The sequence below is a fragment of the Peromyscus eremicus genome, chromosome 19 (genome assembly GCF_949786415.1).
Source record: "Peromyscus eremicus chromosome 19, PerEre_H2_v1, whole genome shotgun sequence".
Lineage (NCBI taxonomy): Eukaryota > Metazoa > Chordata > Mammalia > Rodentia > Cricetidae > Peromyscus > Peromyscus eremicus.
In genome coordinates, this window is record NC_081435.1 from 2724088 (window position 1) to 2742017 (window position 17930).

At 47.7% G+C, this 17930-nt stretch overlaps 1 protein-coding gene across 1 annotated transcript in view; it reads right to left on the minus strand.

Annotated features, from left to right (window-relative positions):
• The window catches only part of Tmem241 (transmembrane protein 241), a 127012-nt gene that overhangs the window by 78340 nt on the left and 30742 nt on the right, over positions 1 to 17930 (minus strand). The window contains exons 8-11 of the mRNA XM_059246451.1: positions 8989 to 9014; positions 6745 to 6796; positions 4336 to 4384; positions 2635 to 2680 (exon numbers count right to left, since the gene is read on the minus strand). Of these exons, the coding sequence (XP_059102434.1) occupies positions 2635 to 2680; positions 4336 to 4384; positions 6745 to 6796; positions 8989 to 9014 (173 nt within the window). The remainder of the gene's footprint in view (positions 1 to 2634; positions 2681 to 4335; positions 4385 to 6744; positions 6797 to 8988; positions 9015 to 17930) is intronic.

Below are 17930 nucleotides of genomic sequence, written 5' to 3' on the forward strand. Positions count from 1 at the left end.
AGCTGGTGTCTACGTGGAGACCTCACCCCGTGTTCTTGTCTCTTTGGTGCAGGAAGGGACTCGCCAAACTACGGAAAGAGAAATATGGATACCAACCCAGCCACAAAACTTTGGGCCTACATCTGTCCTGCCTTTAAAATATGCTAGGGCAATCAATGGTGGCACAGAACTTGTGGGAACAGCCAACCAATGTCTGGTTTGACTTAAGGCCCACCCCACAAAAGGGAACCCAAACCCAACACTGCTTGGGTAACCGAGAACCAGAGACTAGATAGTCCTAAGGTAAACAAATACCTAGGGTAAAACCAACACTACTGGTCAATAGGTAGGTAGACAGAAAGAAAGAAGGAAGGAAGGAAGGAAGGGAGGGAGGGAGGGAGGGAGGGAGGGAGGGAGGAAGGAAGGAAGGAAGGAAGGAAGAAAGAATGAACTGATTACTGATTCCTGGTGATATTCTGCTATACTCATGAATCGACACCTTGTCCAGTCATCACTAGAGAGGCTTCCTCCAGCAGCAGATGGGGACAGATACAGAGACCCACAGCCAGACATTATGCAGAAAGTGTCTAAATTAGAGGTCTCCATCAAATCCCTCCCCTCGGAGCTCGGGAATTCCATGGAAGAGGAGGCAGAAAGACTGTAAGAGCCGGAAGGGATGGAGGACACAGGAGAACAAGGCCCTCTCAATCAACTAACAAGGCGCACATGCGCTCACAGAGACTGAGCAGCAAGCCCAGGCCCACACGGGTCTGCAGCAGGTCCTCTGAGTACGTATTACAGCTATTAGCATGATGTTTTCATGAGACTCCTGACTGTGAGATCGAATAGGTCTCTGACTCGGACTCTTGTGCCTGCTTTTGGGACTTTTTCCCTCCTGTTGGGTTGCTGTGTTGATATGGAAGTTTTACTAATTTTATTAATTTATTGTATTTTATTAATTTATTTATATTTTACTAATTATATTTTATTTTGTCATGTTTGCTTGTTATCTCTTAGAAGCCTGTTCCTTTCTAATGAGAGAGAGAAAAGGAGTGGATCCAGAGGGGAAGAGCAGAGAAACTATAACCAGGATATAATGTATGAGAAAAGAATCTCATACAATCTTTCAATGAAAGAAAGAAAGAAGGGAGGGAGGGAGGGAGAGAGGAGGGAAGAAGGAGGAAGAAAGGAAGGAAGGAAGGAAAGAAGGAAGGAAGAGAAAATTAGATTACTGACATGATAAAACTGGAAAAAAAACCCCACAAACAGACAAAACACCCAACTCATTTCAGGATCAAACAAAAAAATATATCCTTATTTCAAGTTAGTTATCCAAATAAGTAAAGAAGAAACCAGCTCCCTCAAACTAGACGTTGGGTTAGAATGGCGAAGCCCACGGCAGCAGCCGACATGCAGCCAACGGTCACAGAGGCAGGAAATGCGGGTTCAATGGCCCGCTCCTTCGGAACAGTCGCCAGTTAGTGCTAACACACCTCACCTGGCCAGCTGCTTCCCACTACGCGTGGCCACTTTGAAAAGACTGTCAGCTATCAGCTCTGCTGACTGTCTTGTTCCACAGGATGCACTGGCTTCCAGGGCTGGCATCCTTAGCAGATACAAATCCAGGGCCAGTGAGGTGGCTCAGCTGGTATTGCTATTCTGAGGCCCTCAGTTTGCTCTCTAGGAACTGACTCCCCAAAGCTGTCTTCTCACCTACATACAAACCACGGCATGAGCACACTTCACATATGCACACCATACACACAATAATGTTTCTTTTTTTAAAATCAAGAATATGCAAATAAATTCAAAATTCGGCTAAAAACTTCTATCTCGGTATATGCTCTAACTCCACATGGTACACACTTAAACTATCAGAACCATGTGCTATTCATCCCACCTCAGGTTTAAGTGGGCATCGTGCACTTTGATGTGGCTTTGTTCTTTCTGAGACATGGTTTCTCTCTGGAGCCTAGTCAAGCCTTGAGCTCTAGATCCTCTTGCCAAAGAGGAATTCACAGGTATTCACAACCACACCTGGCTCTGCTGGCTTCTGGTTGCAAAAATACTTCATTTAAAGAAGAAAAGGCAATCCAAGAAGTACAAGTCACAGGGACAGGGCCTTGGCTTGGGAGTCATCCCCTCTGGCCCTGCAGACATGCCCACACCCAGAGGCCAGCTGGTCAGTCTCAAGCCCCAGCTCAGTGCAGACAAGAATTCTTTCCTTTCCTTTTTTTTTTTTAATTTTAATTTTTTAAATTTTACATTCACCAAGGCTGTTTCATTGGTGACAAATGACTGGGAACTAGGGAGACTTCCAGATATAAACGGAGTCAAATTTTAGGGCCGGTGAAAACAAGAACACAGAAGTTGCCCTTCTGAGCTAGGTGCAGTCAAGTACATCCTGAACAACTAGAGGTACAGGCATTTCATTAAATTATCACCTAAATGGCCCTGCCTGAAGGGGAGGGAACTTCCTTGCCTCTGCACTCATTGCTAAAGGTAGTTGACAAGAGGTAAGTGGCCCAATTGGCAACAAGAGGGATGGCATTGGGGCCATCTGCTCTCCTGGCTGCAATGGCTTACAGGGAAGACTGTATCACACGCAGGTCTCATCTCTTTAGCCAGCCAGCTCCCCAAACATTAAGAGCTTACCTTAACACGCTGGGCTTCTGGGATTTCCGAAGTATTTTGTAAGCCCCTAGATATGAAAGGACACAAGTCAGTGGCACTTTCTGTTTAAAGAGCTGCCCACACTTCCAGAAAAGCAGAAAAATCCACAGGGAAAGGCAGCTGGGCCCCAGACCCCAAAAGAGTGCTGGCCCCTTTGTCCCTATTTTGTTAATCCCAAAATGAGGAGAAAGACCACCGACCCAAATCATCAAGGCCAAATTAATTAAAGTGGGCTGCCTCCCCCTAAGGAGGGCTTGAGAAGTCAGTACTGGACATGAGGAAGACAAGGTTTTTATAGTTCAGGGGTAGAGGGTTTCTAAATGGGGGATTTGGTGGGTAAAGTAGGCGGGGTTACAGGAGCAGAACATAAGCACAAGAAGTTAGTCATAACACCTTCTGAAACAAGGACATGAGTGCAGGGTGGTCATAACAACAGGTAGTCAGAACAACCCTTTTGAAACAAAGGGTTGCAAGATGGTTAACTTTTTGAAACAAAGACATAGTTGCCATTCCTGGAATACTCAGTACAGAACCATTTGTAGTTAAGGTCACAAGTGGGTCGAAGCCCAGTGCTTGAGAAACAGAGGTTTGATCATAAACAGGAATGAACCTAGTTGTCTTTGCTAGAAGATGCTTTTAAGCCTATGATGGAGGCAGGTTGGTTCTTCGGTTTCACAGGGAAAGGCCCGGAAGGGGTGCTGCCCTTCTCCCTGTCTCACACACTGACAGGAGGGAGCAAACAGGAGGGCTGCAGGCCTGCAAATCCCGTGATACCGTCAGGCACTTCCATTGCCGGCAGGAAGCACTTGGCCGGGAGTGACCAGGTGGTACTGTTAACGGCCAGTTTCATTTCCTTCCCATGATGCACGTGGAGAAGGGAAACCCCTGAGATTTCTGATTACAACAAAGTCAAATAAGAAACACCGAACTCAGGATCTGAAGGAAAATCAGATTGTTTTTTAATTTCACGCTTTGTTTTGTTTTGATTTTGTTTGCTACTGGAAGAATTTTAGACATGACATTCTGAATGTCTCTCAGGAAGCCTTTATGTCCAGAAATGAGCTGCAGGTGGACTATACAGAAGGATTTACAATGGTTTAGATAAAGCAGGCGTTCTTTCCTAACCTTGTGAACAGGTTTTCCATCCCCCAAAGGAGTCCTTCCTTAAATCTGCATCTGCCCACCCCTGAGCCAGCACTTCCTTTCCGCTACGCTCGACCGCTCGACATCTCTGCTATTCCCTCCTGCTCTCCCGATTCCCTAGCTCTGGCCATGTCCAACCTGCTTTCCTTTCTCTCTGCTCTGGACTCTCCCAGATGCCTCTGAATATTTTCTCTTCCTTACCCACAACAGAAAGCTTGCCCCAATGGAGCAGTCACATCAGTAGTTTCTTTACTGAGCCCCCTCGCACACATTGAGTCCACATTTTTATGGAAGAGCAACTAACATTACCAGCAAAAACCAAACCAAGGAGAGTTGGGCACAAAGGAGAAATTATGTTGAAAATGGAAATATCTGAGGAAAAGCCCAAAGTAGAAAAAAAAAAATCTGGAAAATGTCCATTTAAACTTGAACCCTAATATCTTAATTTCCCTATTGCATAGAGTCACTAAAAAACGGCTACACAGCAAGAGCTGAAGGACAGTCCTCAATTATTTAAGGAAAACACTTTTAAAAACTTACCTACACAAAATAAGTGAATTACAGCCCAAAAATAGCCATCTGGATCAAACTGTAACACAGAATTAAAAAGGAAAGGAAAGCTAAATTACAGACAAACAGAAATTTGTACAGCAATGAGGAACCAGGTGAATACACAAGCCAAAGGCTCCAGAGAACCTTCCCAGGGCCTAGAATCAATTCATTTCCCCAAACATTTTCCTGGGTTCTCCAGTGTCCCCTCTTCCCTCCCGCAATGTGCTCAACTATAAACTCATGACATCCAAACACCTGTATGATTGTTGTGGTAAGGAATGGGATCTCTCTCTAGGTGGAAACATGCCATTGTCTCCTCCCTTAAGAGATAATCTGGTTGGGTGGGTCCAAGACCTGGCAGGAACTATCCACAGAAATGCAGGACCACTCCAGGAAAGTGGGCTCGCCTTAAAACACGCTAAAGAGACAAATGGAATAAGTATCCTTTTAATGAGATACTGACTTGACTTCCCAGAATTCTCACTCCCAGCACAGTCCCTACTGGTAGTAATGGGGTTCAGCTGTGTCCACCTTTCTAACTCAGAAAGATGCTGTGGTGGTTTGAATGTAATTGGCCCCCATAAGCTCACAGGGAGTGGCACTACTGGGAGGTGTGGCCTTGTTGGAGGAAGTGTGCCACCGTGGGGCGGGCTCTGAGGTCTCCTATGCTCAAGCCACTCCCAATGTCAGAGACCATTCCTGTTGCCTGCAAAATGTCTGCCTATGCTCTGCCATGTCCCACCATAATGGACTGACCTCTGAACTACAAGCGAGCCACCCTAATTAAATGTTTTCCTTTTTAAGAGTTGCTGTGGTCTTGGTGTCTCTTCACAGCAATAGAAACCCTAAGTAAGACAGATGTAAACTTTTTTCTTTTTCTATCTTTCTTCCAGATGCTGGCCAGAACCTACATATGCTTTTTCTGACACTTTGGGTTTCCTAATTCTTTCTTTAACGAATTGCTCCTCCTCAACCATGGCGGCTGCCTGCCACCCTGCGGCTGACCTCCACACCAGCCAGCTTAACTTAAAAGGCATGGCTCCCTGCCCCCTTCTCTCCAGTATTCTCTCCGGCTGCTGAGATTTATAGCTTAACTCTAATAAAGTTGTCCCCCAGTTTCTGTTTGAGTTCACTCCTAATTTTTTTATTAATAAAACTAAGAACCCCAAAGGGAAACCCTGATTCCCCAAGTACCATCTGGTGACCACGAAGGGACTCCCCGAAACTCAGAGACAGAACAAGCACATCTTCAGTCACATCTACAGCTTCCCAACCCGGAGAACAAGGACATCCTGCATTTTCCCAAGCCTGAATGCTTCCCCTTCAGCTCGACCAAGGAGACCCCGTCCTCCCTCTGTATTTACTAATTTTCTTTGGCAATAGAACCCAGGGCATTCCACATGGCAGACAAGCAGTCTCACTGCCCACCTCACTGACTCCTTCCTTTCCTCTTTACTGTTAGTCTCTATAGGACTTACCATCACCAAACACACTCGTTTCCTTATTCTCCGCTTCTCTCTCTGCATGAGGCAGGGATCAGAACAGACTAGACACACCACAGGTCTGACATGATGGTAAGTCCCAGAATAGCCATACCTCACCCCGAGTCGCCCTGCCTTCTCTCCTGTTAAGCCCCCTCATTCTCCTGTAGTTAAGCATGGTCAGGAGAGGCCTGCTCCAGCATCACAAAGCTCTGGATAAAATTCTAAAACACACACTTACTAGCTGATTTGGACCACACTAACTCTTTGATCATAAATAGGACCCCTAAGCCTCGTAGGTGCTTCCCAACCTTAATGTCTCCCTGGCAGATCCCTGGCTTCCCCATGTTATAATGATCTGTTGCCTTGGCCTGTTCCCCTCTCCTTTGCTCTAAATGGCCTCCGATTTCTGCTGGAACAGACTACTGTTTGTATTCCCGGATCCCAGCTCAGTGCCTGACACTTGGTAGAGTCTTGAGAATGCCAGGGGAGAAAGGAAGAAAGGCAAGTAAGGAAGAAAAAAACTAGCAATGAGGTGATTACTAGGGCTGAAAGGGGCCCCTCAGTGCCTCAGAAGATAAAGAGCCTGGGCACAGGATGCCAGTGAAACCACCCTGCAGAAGAAGAAGTCTTAAAAAGGATGAGAAGAAAAAGCAACTTCGATTGAGCACCCAAGGCTGGGGTGACCGAGGCGTGGGATCACAGGTTCCTGAGGCAGGTCAGACTGCACGCCTCCAGGAACCACTGTCTAAGGCCTGGAGAAAGGACAGGCTGGGCCACGAGGTAGCCAGCCTTATCGCTTTTGAGCAACTTTGCCAGGCCAGGCTATCGTGGTTCAAAAAGAAAGGCACAGAAACACTGCACATCGATGTGAGCTGCAAGAGTCTTGACAGTACCGTGAGTTCGCTGGACTTACCTGCGCGTCCTGGAAGGGAAGGCACCCTGCAGCAGCCACGAGGAAGAGGGCACTGTGGACAGGCAGACACAACAGGCAACTTCAGCTTTCAACACCAAAGCACATCTCAGACGGGGGGGGGGGGGGGGTAGAAACGCACCACCCACTGGAACTTACAAGTGGCCAGCGACTCTGAAGCACCCGGCTGCCCTGACCATCATCTCACAGCGATGAGCTCCGCTGACAGCCGGGCAGTTCCTCCTCAGGAGCTCAGCTAGCCTGTTCCTGAAGCCCAGAATTCAGAGCACCTGAAAACCAGGGTTGGCTCACTCCAAAAATCTTCCTGCTCACCACCAATCCCCCAGACCGGAAAGAGGCAAACTGGGGGATCGGACCACAACCACGCCAACGACTGAATGAACGCAGCATGGAAAGAACACCGTGTTGTCCACCGCCACTCTGTCTAAGACCTCAATATCTCTAACAACAGAGCACAGCTGTCACGTGCTTCTTGATAAGATGCCCTCAGGACACAGCATCGAGTCCATGGTACCTCACTGTCTTAGGTGCTTTGAACTGAGTCATGAGGAAATAATACAATAAAACCAAACTCAGTCCACAAACAATAGGCCCGGACCTTCACAAACGTGGAGACCCAAAGGCCTTTGTCACCAAGCCCGGTGACCTCAGTTTAATTCCTGGTCCACACATGGTGGAAGGAGAGAACCAACCCCAGTAAGTTGTCCTTCGACCTCCACATATCACACACACGCTGTGGCACAAGTGTGTGCGCGCACACACACACACACACACACACACACACACACACACACACCCCACCCACAAAAAATAACTGTAGTTTTAAAAACGTTTAATGGGAAGGCAAATTAAAAAAGAAAATACAGAGAAAGGCTGAAGAACTGACCAAGATTAAAGGCTATGCAAGACACACACCGTCCTGGAGGGAAACATTTTCTCAGTAATGGGGCCTGGCCCTATAGTCTCATGCATGCTAGGCAAGGGCACCACTGCTGGGGGATGTCTTTCTGTATGCTGTGAATATATGCTGTTCCCATTGGTTAATAAATAAGCTGCTTTGGCCTATGGCAAGGCAGCTTAGAGGCAGGTGGGAAATCCAAGGAGAGAGACAGGAAAGAGAAAGGCGCAGTCTGGAGAGACTCCAGCCTGCCGCCCAAGGAACACATGCCAGCAGACCAGTAAGACACAGAACACGTGACAAAACATAGATTAATAGAAAGGGGTTAAATTAAGATATAAGAGCTAGCCAGCAAGAGGCTTGCCATAGGCCATACAGTTTGTAAATACCATTAAGCCTCTGAGTGATTATTTTATAAGCGGCTGTGGGATCGCAGGCTGGGTGGGACCAGAGAAAACTTCCAGCTACACACCACGTTGAGTTATACCAGCCCTGGTTTTATTCTTTATCATGAGAGAGGATCTCACAACCTTGCCAAGCTGACTTTGAACTTGCAATTCTCGTGCCTCAGCCTTCTGAGAAGCTGGCATTACAGGGTTTTCTGTGCTACCATACCTGGCTTTCAGGAGATTTTTACATATGGCATTATAAGGCATCTTATGCCAATATGTTATTAAGCATGGAATTCTATATTCTATATATAGATCACATGCATATAGACATGTCCAAACACACACACACACACCGTGTAATATATACACCCTGAGAGTCACAACCTCAGTACACTGGAAACAGTGATGCAATTCATCCCAATGGCCCTCCCTGCCATAACATGTGGCTGTGGACTGACTGTACCCAGACTTGCTGTTAGGGCCCTAGGCAGGAGGCGCTGAGCACCCCTCATGGCCAGGCCCTACCTTTGTGAGGGTCAGAACATAGGCCAGCCTGTGCCCAGAAGCCTCTGCACTCACTCAGTCCACCCTCCTCTGACAGCCATGGTGACTTTATTGTGTCCTAGAGGACAATGAAGGCAGAGAAGGATGAGCAGGGGTCACTATGAGGAGCTTCCTGGGCCGCACAGGTTGGTTTTAGTGAGGAGAAGAATATGGATGGATCAGGGGCTCCCTCGAGTGGAAGACCAGCTAGAATACACAATGCCTCCCCACACGGGATAAGCAGGAAATATTGCAAAAAGAGAGTAATTTAAAAAATAAGAAACAAAGTACAAATATATGACAGTTCATAATAAATACCTCCTTCAACAGTTTACCAGCTAAGTTAAACTCAAGTCAAATCTTACATCCTTGGGGTGTTTTCTTTTAACTTACCTACAGATCTTTGTGGGCGATGTTTTCTGTATGAAAGTGAAAAAAACATAATTAATTAGTCTTTCAAAACTCTTTAATTCTCTTGAACAAAAACATTTAGATTAAAAAGCAAATAAATTGCCAGGCAGTAGTGGCGCATGCCTTTAATCCCAGCACTCAGGAGGCAGAGCGAGGTGGATCTCTGTGAGTTCAAGGCCAGCCTGGCCTACAGAGCGAGATCCAGAGGCTGGAGAGATGGTTCAGCAGTTAAGAGCTCTGGCTGCTCTCCCAAAGGTCCCTAGTTCAATTCCCAGCACCCACATGGTGGCTTATAACTACCTATAACTGTAGTCCCATGGCATCCGATGCCCTTTTCTGGGGGGCATGCATGCAGACAAAACGTCCACCTACATGAAATACATAAATAAATCAGCCTTTTTCTGTTTACAGAGGGCTTGCCGCCATAGAGGTCCTGCTGCCTCCTGCTGCCTTCTGCCGCTTGGACCAAAGAATGACTTGGGCTGTGGCGTTTGCTTATGAACAACAAGATGATGTCGGTGCCAATTTTCAAATCTTACACATCCATCCAAGGACACAAAGAGAAGTCAATGTGATCTACATGGGAAAGGAAACTAACCTCTAGTTCAACTTCTAGCCTCTAAGTATGTATTCATTTATTTACTGATTTTTAAAAAAATATTTATTTACTATTTAAGTGTATGTGTGTCTGTGTGACTTTTCATGCACCATATACATGCAGATGCCCACAGAAGCCAGAAGAGGGCATCAGATCTCCTAGAACTGGAGCTACAAGGTGATTGTAAGACACTCAGTGTGGGTGCTGGGAACAGAACCCAGGTCCTCTGCAAAGGTAACAGGTGATCTAAACCTCTAAGCCATATCTCCAGTCCCTTATTTAATGATTGTGGGGACAGGATTGGTCTTGCTATGTTTCCCAGACTGTACTTGAACTCCTAAACTCAAGTGATCCTCCTGCTTCACCCTCCTGTGTAGCTGTAACTACAGGCATTCATCATTGTACATAGCTACACCTGTGTCTGTCTAAATATCCCTTTCATTCATCCAGCTCTGACTCTTAGTAATGTTATATATTTTCTGGTCTATAAAAAGTAAACAGAAGGAGTGACTCTTCTCCCACCCAGAGAGTCCCGCCTCTAGGACCCAGGCCCTGGGACACAGCCAGTCCCCTGGGAACCCCCACCCAACTCTGCCCCAGTTGCTGGCCAGCAGGGAAAATTCCTTCGGGAAGGCCCCTCCCCCACCAAACCCCCCCATTGGACCCTGCAATCTATAAGTTCCACACCCTACCCAAATACCCGTCTGCCTGTGAACCCAGTAACTTCCTGAGACACAGATACCAAACTGCCAGCTCTCATTGGATCAAGAGTAACTTCCTGAGACACAGACTCTGCCAGCTCTCATTGGACCAAGAGTGGCTTTCTGAGACACAGAATCTGTCAGCTCTGACTGGCCCAAGAGCCCTGATAAGACCAAGAGCAGATTCGTGAGTCACAGAATCAGCTTAGCCTGGATTGGACCAAGAGCAGCTCCCGGAAATACAGAATCTGCCAGTTCCAATTAGACCAAGAGCTAAGACTGGACCCAGAGGGGCCCCCTGAGACACAGACACAGCAAGCACAGATTGGACCAATAGCAGCTCGCTCAGACACAGGCACCTCTTGTACCTATTGGAGGAAGAGATGGGCAGATGCCAGTACAAAAACACATACAACAACATAAAGAGCAGTATGACATCACCAGAACCCAGCCCTTCTACAACAGCAAGACCTGAACACCACAATGTAGAAGCAGAAGAAAGCAAACTTAAAAATAACCTTGGGACCTGTCCCTAGTGCATGAGCTGGGTTTTTGGAGCCTGGTGCCTATGGTGAGATACTTTACGCAGCTTTGGTGCAGGGAGGAGGGGCTTGGACCTGCCTCAACTGAATGTACCAGGCTCTGCTGACTCCCCATGGGAGACCTTGCCTTGGAGGAGGTGGGAGTGGGGGTGGGTTGTGGGGGAAGGGTGGGGGACGGGAGGAGGGAGGACAGGGGAATCTGTGGTTGGTATGTAAAATGAATAGAAAATCTCTTAATTAAAACAAGAAAACAGAAATGGGAATAAGGGCCACTTTATCTCACCCTCAGAGTGAAGGAAAAAACAGCAGATTGCGAGAATATAATCTGGCATTTAAAATGCCTTGAAATAAAGAACTAACCTGACCTCTTCTCTTAGTCTTTTTCATCAGATCAAGTAAATTAACCCTTGGCACAGAAGAATTAAATCTTAGCAGAGTCACACCGACTTTTCTGTTTGATGGTGAAATGGGCAGGAAGAACGACAGCTTAATTCTGGATACGTCAGGATCGTTCTACTATCTGGACAAACTACAATTTCTCACCCCTATTCAGATACCGTGTTGCTTAGAAGTACAGGGCTGAAGCCAGGCACAGTGGCACACACCCGTCATCCCAGCCCTCCAGAGCCCAAGGCAGGAGAATAATGAGTTCAAGGCCAACGTTGGCTACAGAGTAAGTTCCAAGCTAGCCAGTTCCAGGGCAGTCTGAGAGCCTGTCTCAGAGAGAGGAGGGGGCAGAGAGAGAGACAGAGAGACAGAGAGAGACAGAGAGACAGAGAGAGCTGACAAAAGAACCATGTGGCCTGCTTTTCACGTGTTGAAAAATAATCAAGTTTTTGTTCTTTTAATAAGCAGTTTCTATCAAGTCCAGAGCTATGACTTGTCTCTTTGGGATCTTCTGAACATGGGAAACAAGGCAAGCATGGCTGTGCTGCCCCCTAGTGGGCACAGTGCCCGTGCTCATAAGACCTGCATCCTTGCCCCTGTTACTGTAAAATGTGCTGTCTTTCAAGCTGTATTGGAAGCTCAATATAGTGGAAACCTCACAAGTGTGGCTAAAAGCAAGCACAAGGGCAGAGGTTGTGGGCCTGGCTCCCTTCGCAATGAATAACATGTCTGCCCAGCAACCACTGCAGGGCTCACGACACAGAACAGTGCAGCTACCCAGTCCCTAAGAGTTCAGCCTCTCAGGGCAGTCTTTCTTAATTAAATTTATTTTTTTCATTTTTTCTATTCTGGGTTTTGTTTTGTTTGGCACAGGGTCTCATGTACCCCAGGCTGGCCTTGAACTCACTCACCTTCCAGTGCTGGGATTCAGGAGTGCACCACCACACCCAGCTATTTTATTTTCATTAGACATACTCTGTATCTCAGGCTGGCCTGGAACTCACTATGTAGCTCAAGCTGGTCTTGAACTCAAAATAATTCCCCTGCCTCAGCCTCCTTAGAACTGGGATTACAGGTATAAGCTACCAGGTCCAGATCTTTCTAAAATTTCAAACCCTTTCAGACGGACTAAAGAAGCTGAGAGACAGAGTGAGGACACGATACACAGCTCCGTTCCCCAGGGCTCTAGGACAATCAGGACCTTACTGTGTGGCATTCTCATTTCCGGACTTTGCTCCAGAAATAAGCCCTCCCAATAATATCTCGGGGTCTGGGGTTGCAAAAAGCAACTCCTCAGAAGTCATATTTCTGGCTGAGTGTGGCACAGGCCTGTAATCCCAGCCCTTGACTGAGACAGGAGGACTGCAAGGTCAAGGCCAGCCAGAACTACACAGTGAGAGAGAAACACTCGCATGACAACAATTATAATAAGGGCTAAAATCGCTCTGGATTAGCTGATTTCCTGCAAACACTGCTCAGTGTGTGCTGGGCTTTACCTGCATTGTCTGGTATAATGACGGGTCAACAGCCAAGACATGAAGGAAATCAGGGAAGAGGTTGTCCAAGGTCTTGGGGGTTTGGGCTCAGCATTCTGGTTCCACACCTGACCCTTTAATGCCACAGCCTGCCTGACAGTCCTTCAGTGACAGCCTCTCTGACCTTAAGCCACCTGAAGTGTCCTTTCTTCTCTTGTTCAATAGAAACCCCCACCCATCCCATGTAGCTCAACTCCAATCTAGCCCTGGAGAGGCCTCCCTGTGGTCACTGGTCCCCGCACCCAGCTGCAGCCCACGTATGATCGTACGGGCTCCACAGACCACATATTAACGTCAGCTCTTCCCTACTCAGCGGCGAGCTCCACAAGGGTCACGAGCGCACTCTCCTGGTCTCAGCGTAGGCCTGGCAGACTGTCTGCCATTCAGTATAAACCACACACACTGAAACAAACCGACAGTGGCAGCGTTCGAACACATACCGGCAGTGAGGCCAATCCCACAAGCCACCGTTACCTTAGAGTCAGACTGCGTGGGATGGGGGGAGGGCAGCAGAGAGAACATACAGAACTCACTGTGGGTGGTGCAACGCGACCTGCAGTCTCTACATCAAGTTAACTCTCATGATCTCGGAGTCAATTTTACTCTCTAGAATTTATAAATTTATACATAATGGTAATTTTGTATTGCTATACATAGAATTTATACATAATAGTAAAGTTTATATATAATGGTAAAGCCAAGTCTCATAACTTTTAACATTTATTTATTACATAGTGTTCTGCTTGCATGTGTGCCTACTCACCAGAAAAGGGCACCAGATCTCATTACAGATGGTTGTGAGCCACCATGTGGTTGCTGGGAATTGAACTCGGGACCTCTAGAAGAGCAGCCAGCAGCCAGTTCTCTTAACCTCTGAGCCATCCCCCAGCTTTTGACATTTATTATTAGTCGTGGGGGGTGGGGTGCGCATCAGCAGTCAGTTCTCTTCTCCACCGCGTGGGTTCCAGGAGTCAAACCTGGTTGTACAGCTTGGAGGCAAGCCCCTTACCCAGTGAGCCACCTCACTGGCCCTCACTGTGACATCTGAGCGTGTGTGAGGGAGGGAGCAACTAACTGCGTTCCTCATGAAAATACACCCCCAGGTTCTCAGCTGTGGGTCTGAGACGTGAGTTACATTAAGAACATATCCCACACCAAGGAGGTGGAATTTCAGGTTCCAGGCTAGCCTGGGCTATAGAGCAAGACCTTGTCTCAAGAGTACCAGATGTGCTGGTACAGACCTGGAGTCCCTGAACTGTGGAAACAGAAGCACAAGGCTCGAGAGTACAAGGCCTAGTGCTTAGGAGGCAGAGGCAGGAAGATCTCTGTGGTCCAAGGCCAGCACTGATCTACATAGTGAGTTCCAGACTAGCCGGGCTACAAAGTGAGGCCCTGATTTTAAAAAAAAAAAAAAAAAATCAACAAAAATGAACAAACAGAAACCTAGACATCTTCATCTCAGAGAAGATTTTAACGACAAGCTGCTAGAAAAACCACCTCTATGTGAGCCAACAGGGACTGGCCACACACACTTCACCCAACACGAACAGCAACAGCAGTTGGGTGCCTGAGACTTGTTCAACGAAAAGGCCATTGTGTCAGTACGTCTATATACGTGCAAAGAAAATGTCTGTAAAAACAGGTTTTTCCAGAGTTTTTTTCCTTTGCATTTTTCTAAAGCTACTTATATATCGTATTACATTCACTATGGAGAGAGGTTGTTTTGGATTTTCTTGAGACAGGGTCTCACATATCCCTATATAGCCAAGGATGACCTTGAACTTCTGATCCACTTGACAAGTGCCAGGATTACAGGCTCCTGCGACCATACCCAGGGCTTCACGAGCTAGGTAAGGACTCCACCAGCTGAGCTATGTCCCCGGCCAAAGGTGTTCTGGAATGACTAAATTCTCACCACTTGCTTCCCAATTTACTCCTCCAAGAACTGATGTTAGCCAGGTGCAGTTGCACACACCTAAGGGTCAGGAGTTTCAAGGTCGTCCTCAGTTATACAGTGAGTTAAAGGTCTGATAGCCTGGGCTACATGATACCCCGTCTCAAGGAGGAAGAAGGAAATGATCTGTTGGTTTGTGTGACTAATGAAATAGAGTTGAAGACTAAACATTTCGTGTTCACTAGTTACTATCACTAACCCTTCCAGCAGAAAGTCCGGTCCTAATTTGCAGTAAAGAAGCATCTCCTGGTGGACAAAAAACTCCAGGTTACTCTCTCACCTGACTTGATTCTTACCCCTGACCAACTAGGAGGCAGAACTGTGGAAGTGCTAGTCTTCATTTCTAAACTCACGGCTAAAAGTGTGGGTGGTGGAGTCAGCCCCCTAAATCTGAGCAGCTGAACTTGAACCTCAGAAGAGAAAGTGACTAACCAGAAGCCCTGGGGCTTGCTTCTGGGTTACAAAGATGTTCATCATGTGGTTCGCTCTAGGGGGAAGGGGAGAGTCAAAGGAAGCCAGCTAGGGATGCAGAGAAATAATGTTCTGTCACCAAACATAAGGAGAGAGAGAGAGAGAGGAGAGAGAGAGAGAGAGAAGGAGAGAAGAGAGAGAGAGAGGAGGGGAAGGGAGGGGGGAGGGAGGAGGGAGGGGAGGGGGAGGAGGGAGGAGGGAGGGAGGGAGGAGAGAGAGAAAGAGATTGGGAATTCCATTTTATAATTCTAGCACTCCAGAGGCTGAGGCAGGAGTATTTGCAGCCAGCTGTGTTACTTGGTTGAAACCTGTCTCAGACAACAAAAGGTCATATAAAGTTTCACCTTCTTCTACGTATTCAAAGAAAGTCACACCAAAGTCATCCGATTATAAGAGCCTCTAATTCTAGGTGGTGAGAATGGGGTGCTGGGGGGAGAGGGAGTGTGAGAACTGAGGTGATATGGAAATCACACGGTGATGTCAGAGAGGTCCCCTCTGAGCCCAAGGAGAAAGGCTGAAAATGAGAAGAGGCGGTCACCTCCTTCTACTCTGGGACAGCCTCAGAAGAACCGACGCAGGCCCTGCCTGGCTGTCCTGGGAGCCTGCCATTGAGTCCCATTCATTAGTCCTCAGCCAGCTACCCTGGGACAGAGACAAGGACCCATGAGTGGCCACAGCAGGGGAGTGAGAGGGGACAGGATGTGAGTGGAGGAAGCCGGGGTCCCGAGGTTTGAACTCAGATGATGATTCCCAGTGAGAGTCCGGTCTGGGGAAACAGCGGATGGCTTTGTAACTTCCGATGCTTTGGGCGCACCCAGAGGTTCTGCTGGGGCTCTGAGCCCAAAGAGAGCAAGGCTGCAGTAGACAGAAGGTGAAGGGGGCAGAGGTGTGGGCATAGGACAGAAGATCCTGAGACACTGCCCTGGCAAACCATGAAAAAGCAGATGAAGGATAAGAGGCCAGGTTGTGAGAGGAAAAGCCTGAGGCTCAAAGGAGAACCAGGTGGTGGTGTGTGGGGGGGGTTAGGGGTCATGAAGGTCAAGGGGTCCAAGAGAGATCCAGAAAAGCAAACAGATGACAAATAGCACACACACCAACAAAGAGTCAACTGGCAGTGGCCCTCCGACCTCAGGACTCCAGCCAGAGCAATGTCTGGGTAGGGTGAAGCAGGGCAGCTGAAAAGTGAGGGGACAAGAATCCTGGAAAATGCTGGGTCTCACTGTCACTAAGGCCCGGGGCCAGGAAGAGATGGGTAAGAAGGGCAGAGCTGGAGTGGGACAAAGGAGCTTGCCAAGCTTCTTGCTTGGGTTAGTTTTATGATGTCACTCTAGGGCTGGGTTAATGTACGCTGGTCTCCCTGGGCTGACTCCACTCGTGGATATGGGACTCGTCGTGAATAAATACTAAGTGTGTTCACAGGCGGGGAACAAGTTGGTAAAGTGAGCAGGCTGGTGACACTAGGTGGAGCAGGGAGACCGCAGAGCTTCCTCAGTGAGTAGGGGGGTGACAGGGAGAACTGGTGTGGCATGGACACCTCTCCTCTCTCAAGCACGTGCCTCAAGCAGCCAGCTAGCTTCTCTACAGTTCAGAAGTTCAAAATGTGATAGGAAACCAAATGAACAGATGTCAGAAGAAAAGAACTCCCGAAGAGGGACCAGATTAAAGTCACACTGTTGCTATAAATAATCACAGGGTACCCACTATGCACTGCCAAAGGAAGGAAGCATTTAACTTTGCCATGTGTCCTCCCTATGACCCACTGAGTGTCACTGGTGTCACCCTTTCACAGACAGAAGCCCCAAAAGTGAAGGACCTATTTCAGGGGTTCCTGTTAGAGCAGGCAAAAACTGGGGAGCTGAGAGGAAGCTAAAACTTTCAAACGTTAACACTTCAGCAAGCAATCTCCAACTGCCATTGTTTAGTTATAAAATGAACCAGGAGGCAGTGAGATGGCTCAGCAGCTAAAGGCACTTACCATGCAGGTCCTGACAAGCCGGGTTCCAATCCCCAGACCAACAGAAATGTGGAAGGACAGGGACCAAGTCTGTAAAGTTGTCCTCTGATCCTTCAAGTGTGCGGACCCCCCCCCCCCCAGACACACACACCAGAAAAAGGTTGAGGGGCTGTAGCTCATGGTAGCGTGCTTGGATAGCATGCTTGGATAGCATGCACGAAGCCTGGATTCAATCCCCAGTACCACAAACATGGGATACGGTGGAACACATGTATAACCCTTAGCTACATAGCAAGTTACAGCCTAGCCTGAGGTACATGAGTCTCACAGGAAGGGCATCTAGGGTCCTTGACTGACCACAGAGCCAAAGTGTAAAGTGATTACAAATACCCTTAGCTGTATCTCCATGACCCAAAGCTAACAAAGCCAAACTCACAGTGACAAAGAGTTAGCCATCTCCTAGCTCAAATACCTGTCTTGAGTCTGGAGCTGCAGGGGCAATCTTCAGACTGCAGAGTGAAACCACCAGTAATGGACTTGATTGGCCCTGAGGAGGTAAAATGTGATTTCTGTGCCCAAGGCTCACGTCATGGGGCAGCATGGAACTCCCATTCCCTTGCCAGTAAAAGCCTCAATGGGCAAAGGCTCAGCGGGACGGCCTCCTCATCCTTCTCCCCGCGTCCTCCCACACTGCCTCTGGTGTAGCTCCCCTAACCGTTTCTCTCTTCATTACCGCTTGCTTCTTCTGGTCCTTGAGTCTCTGTCTGGGAAGATGCTCAAAA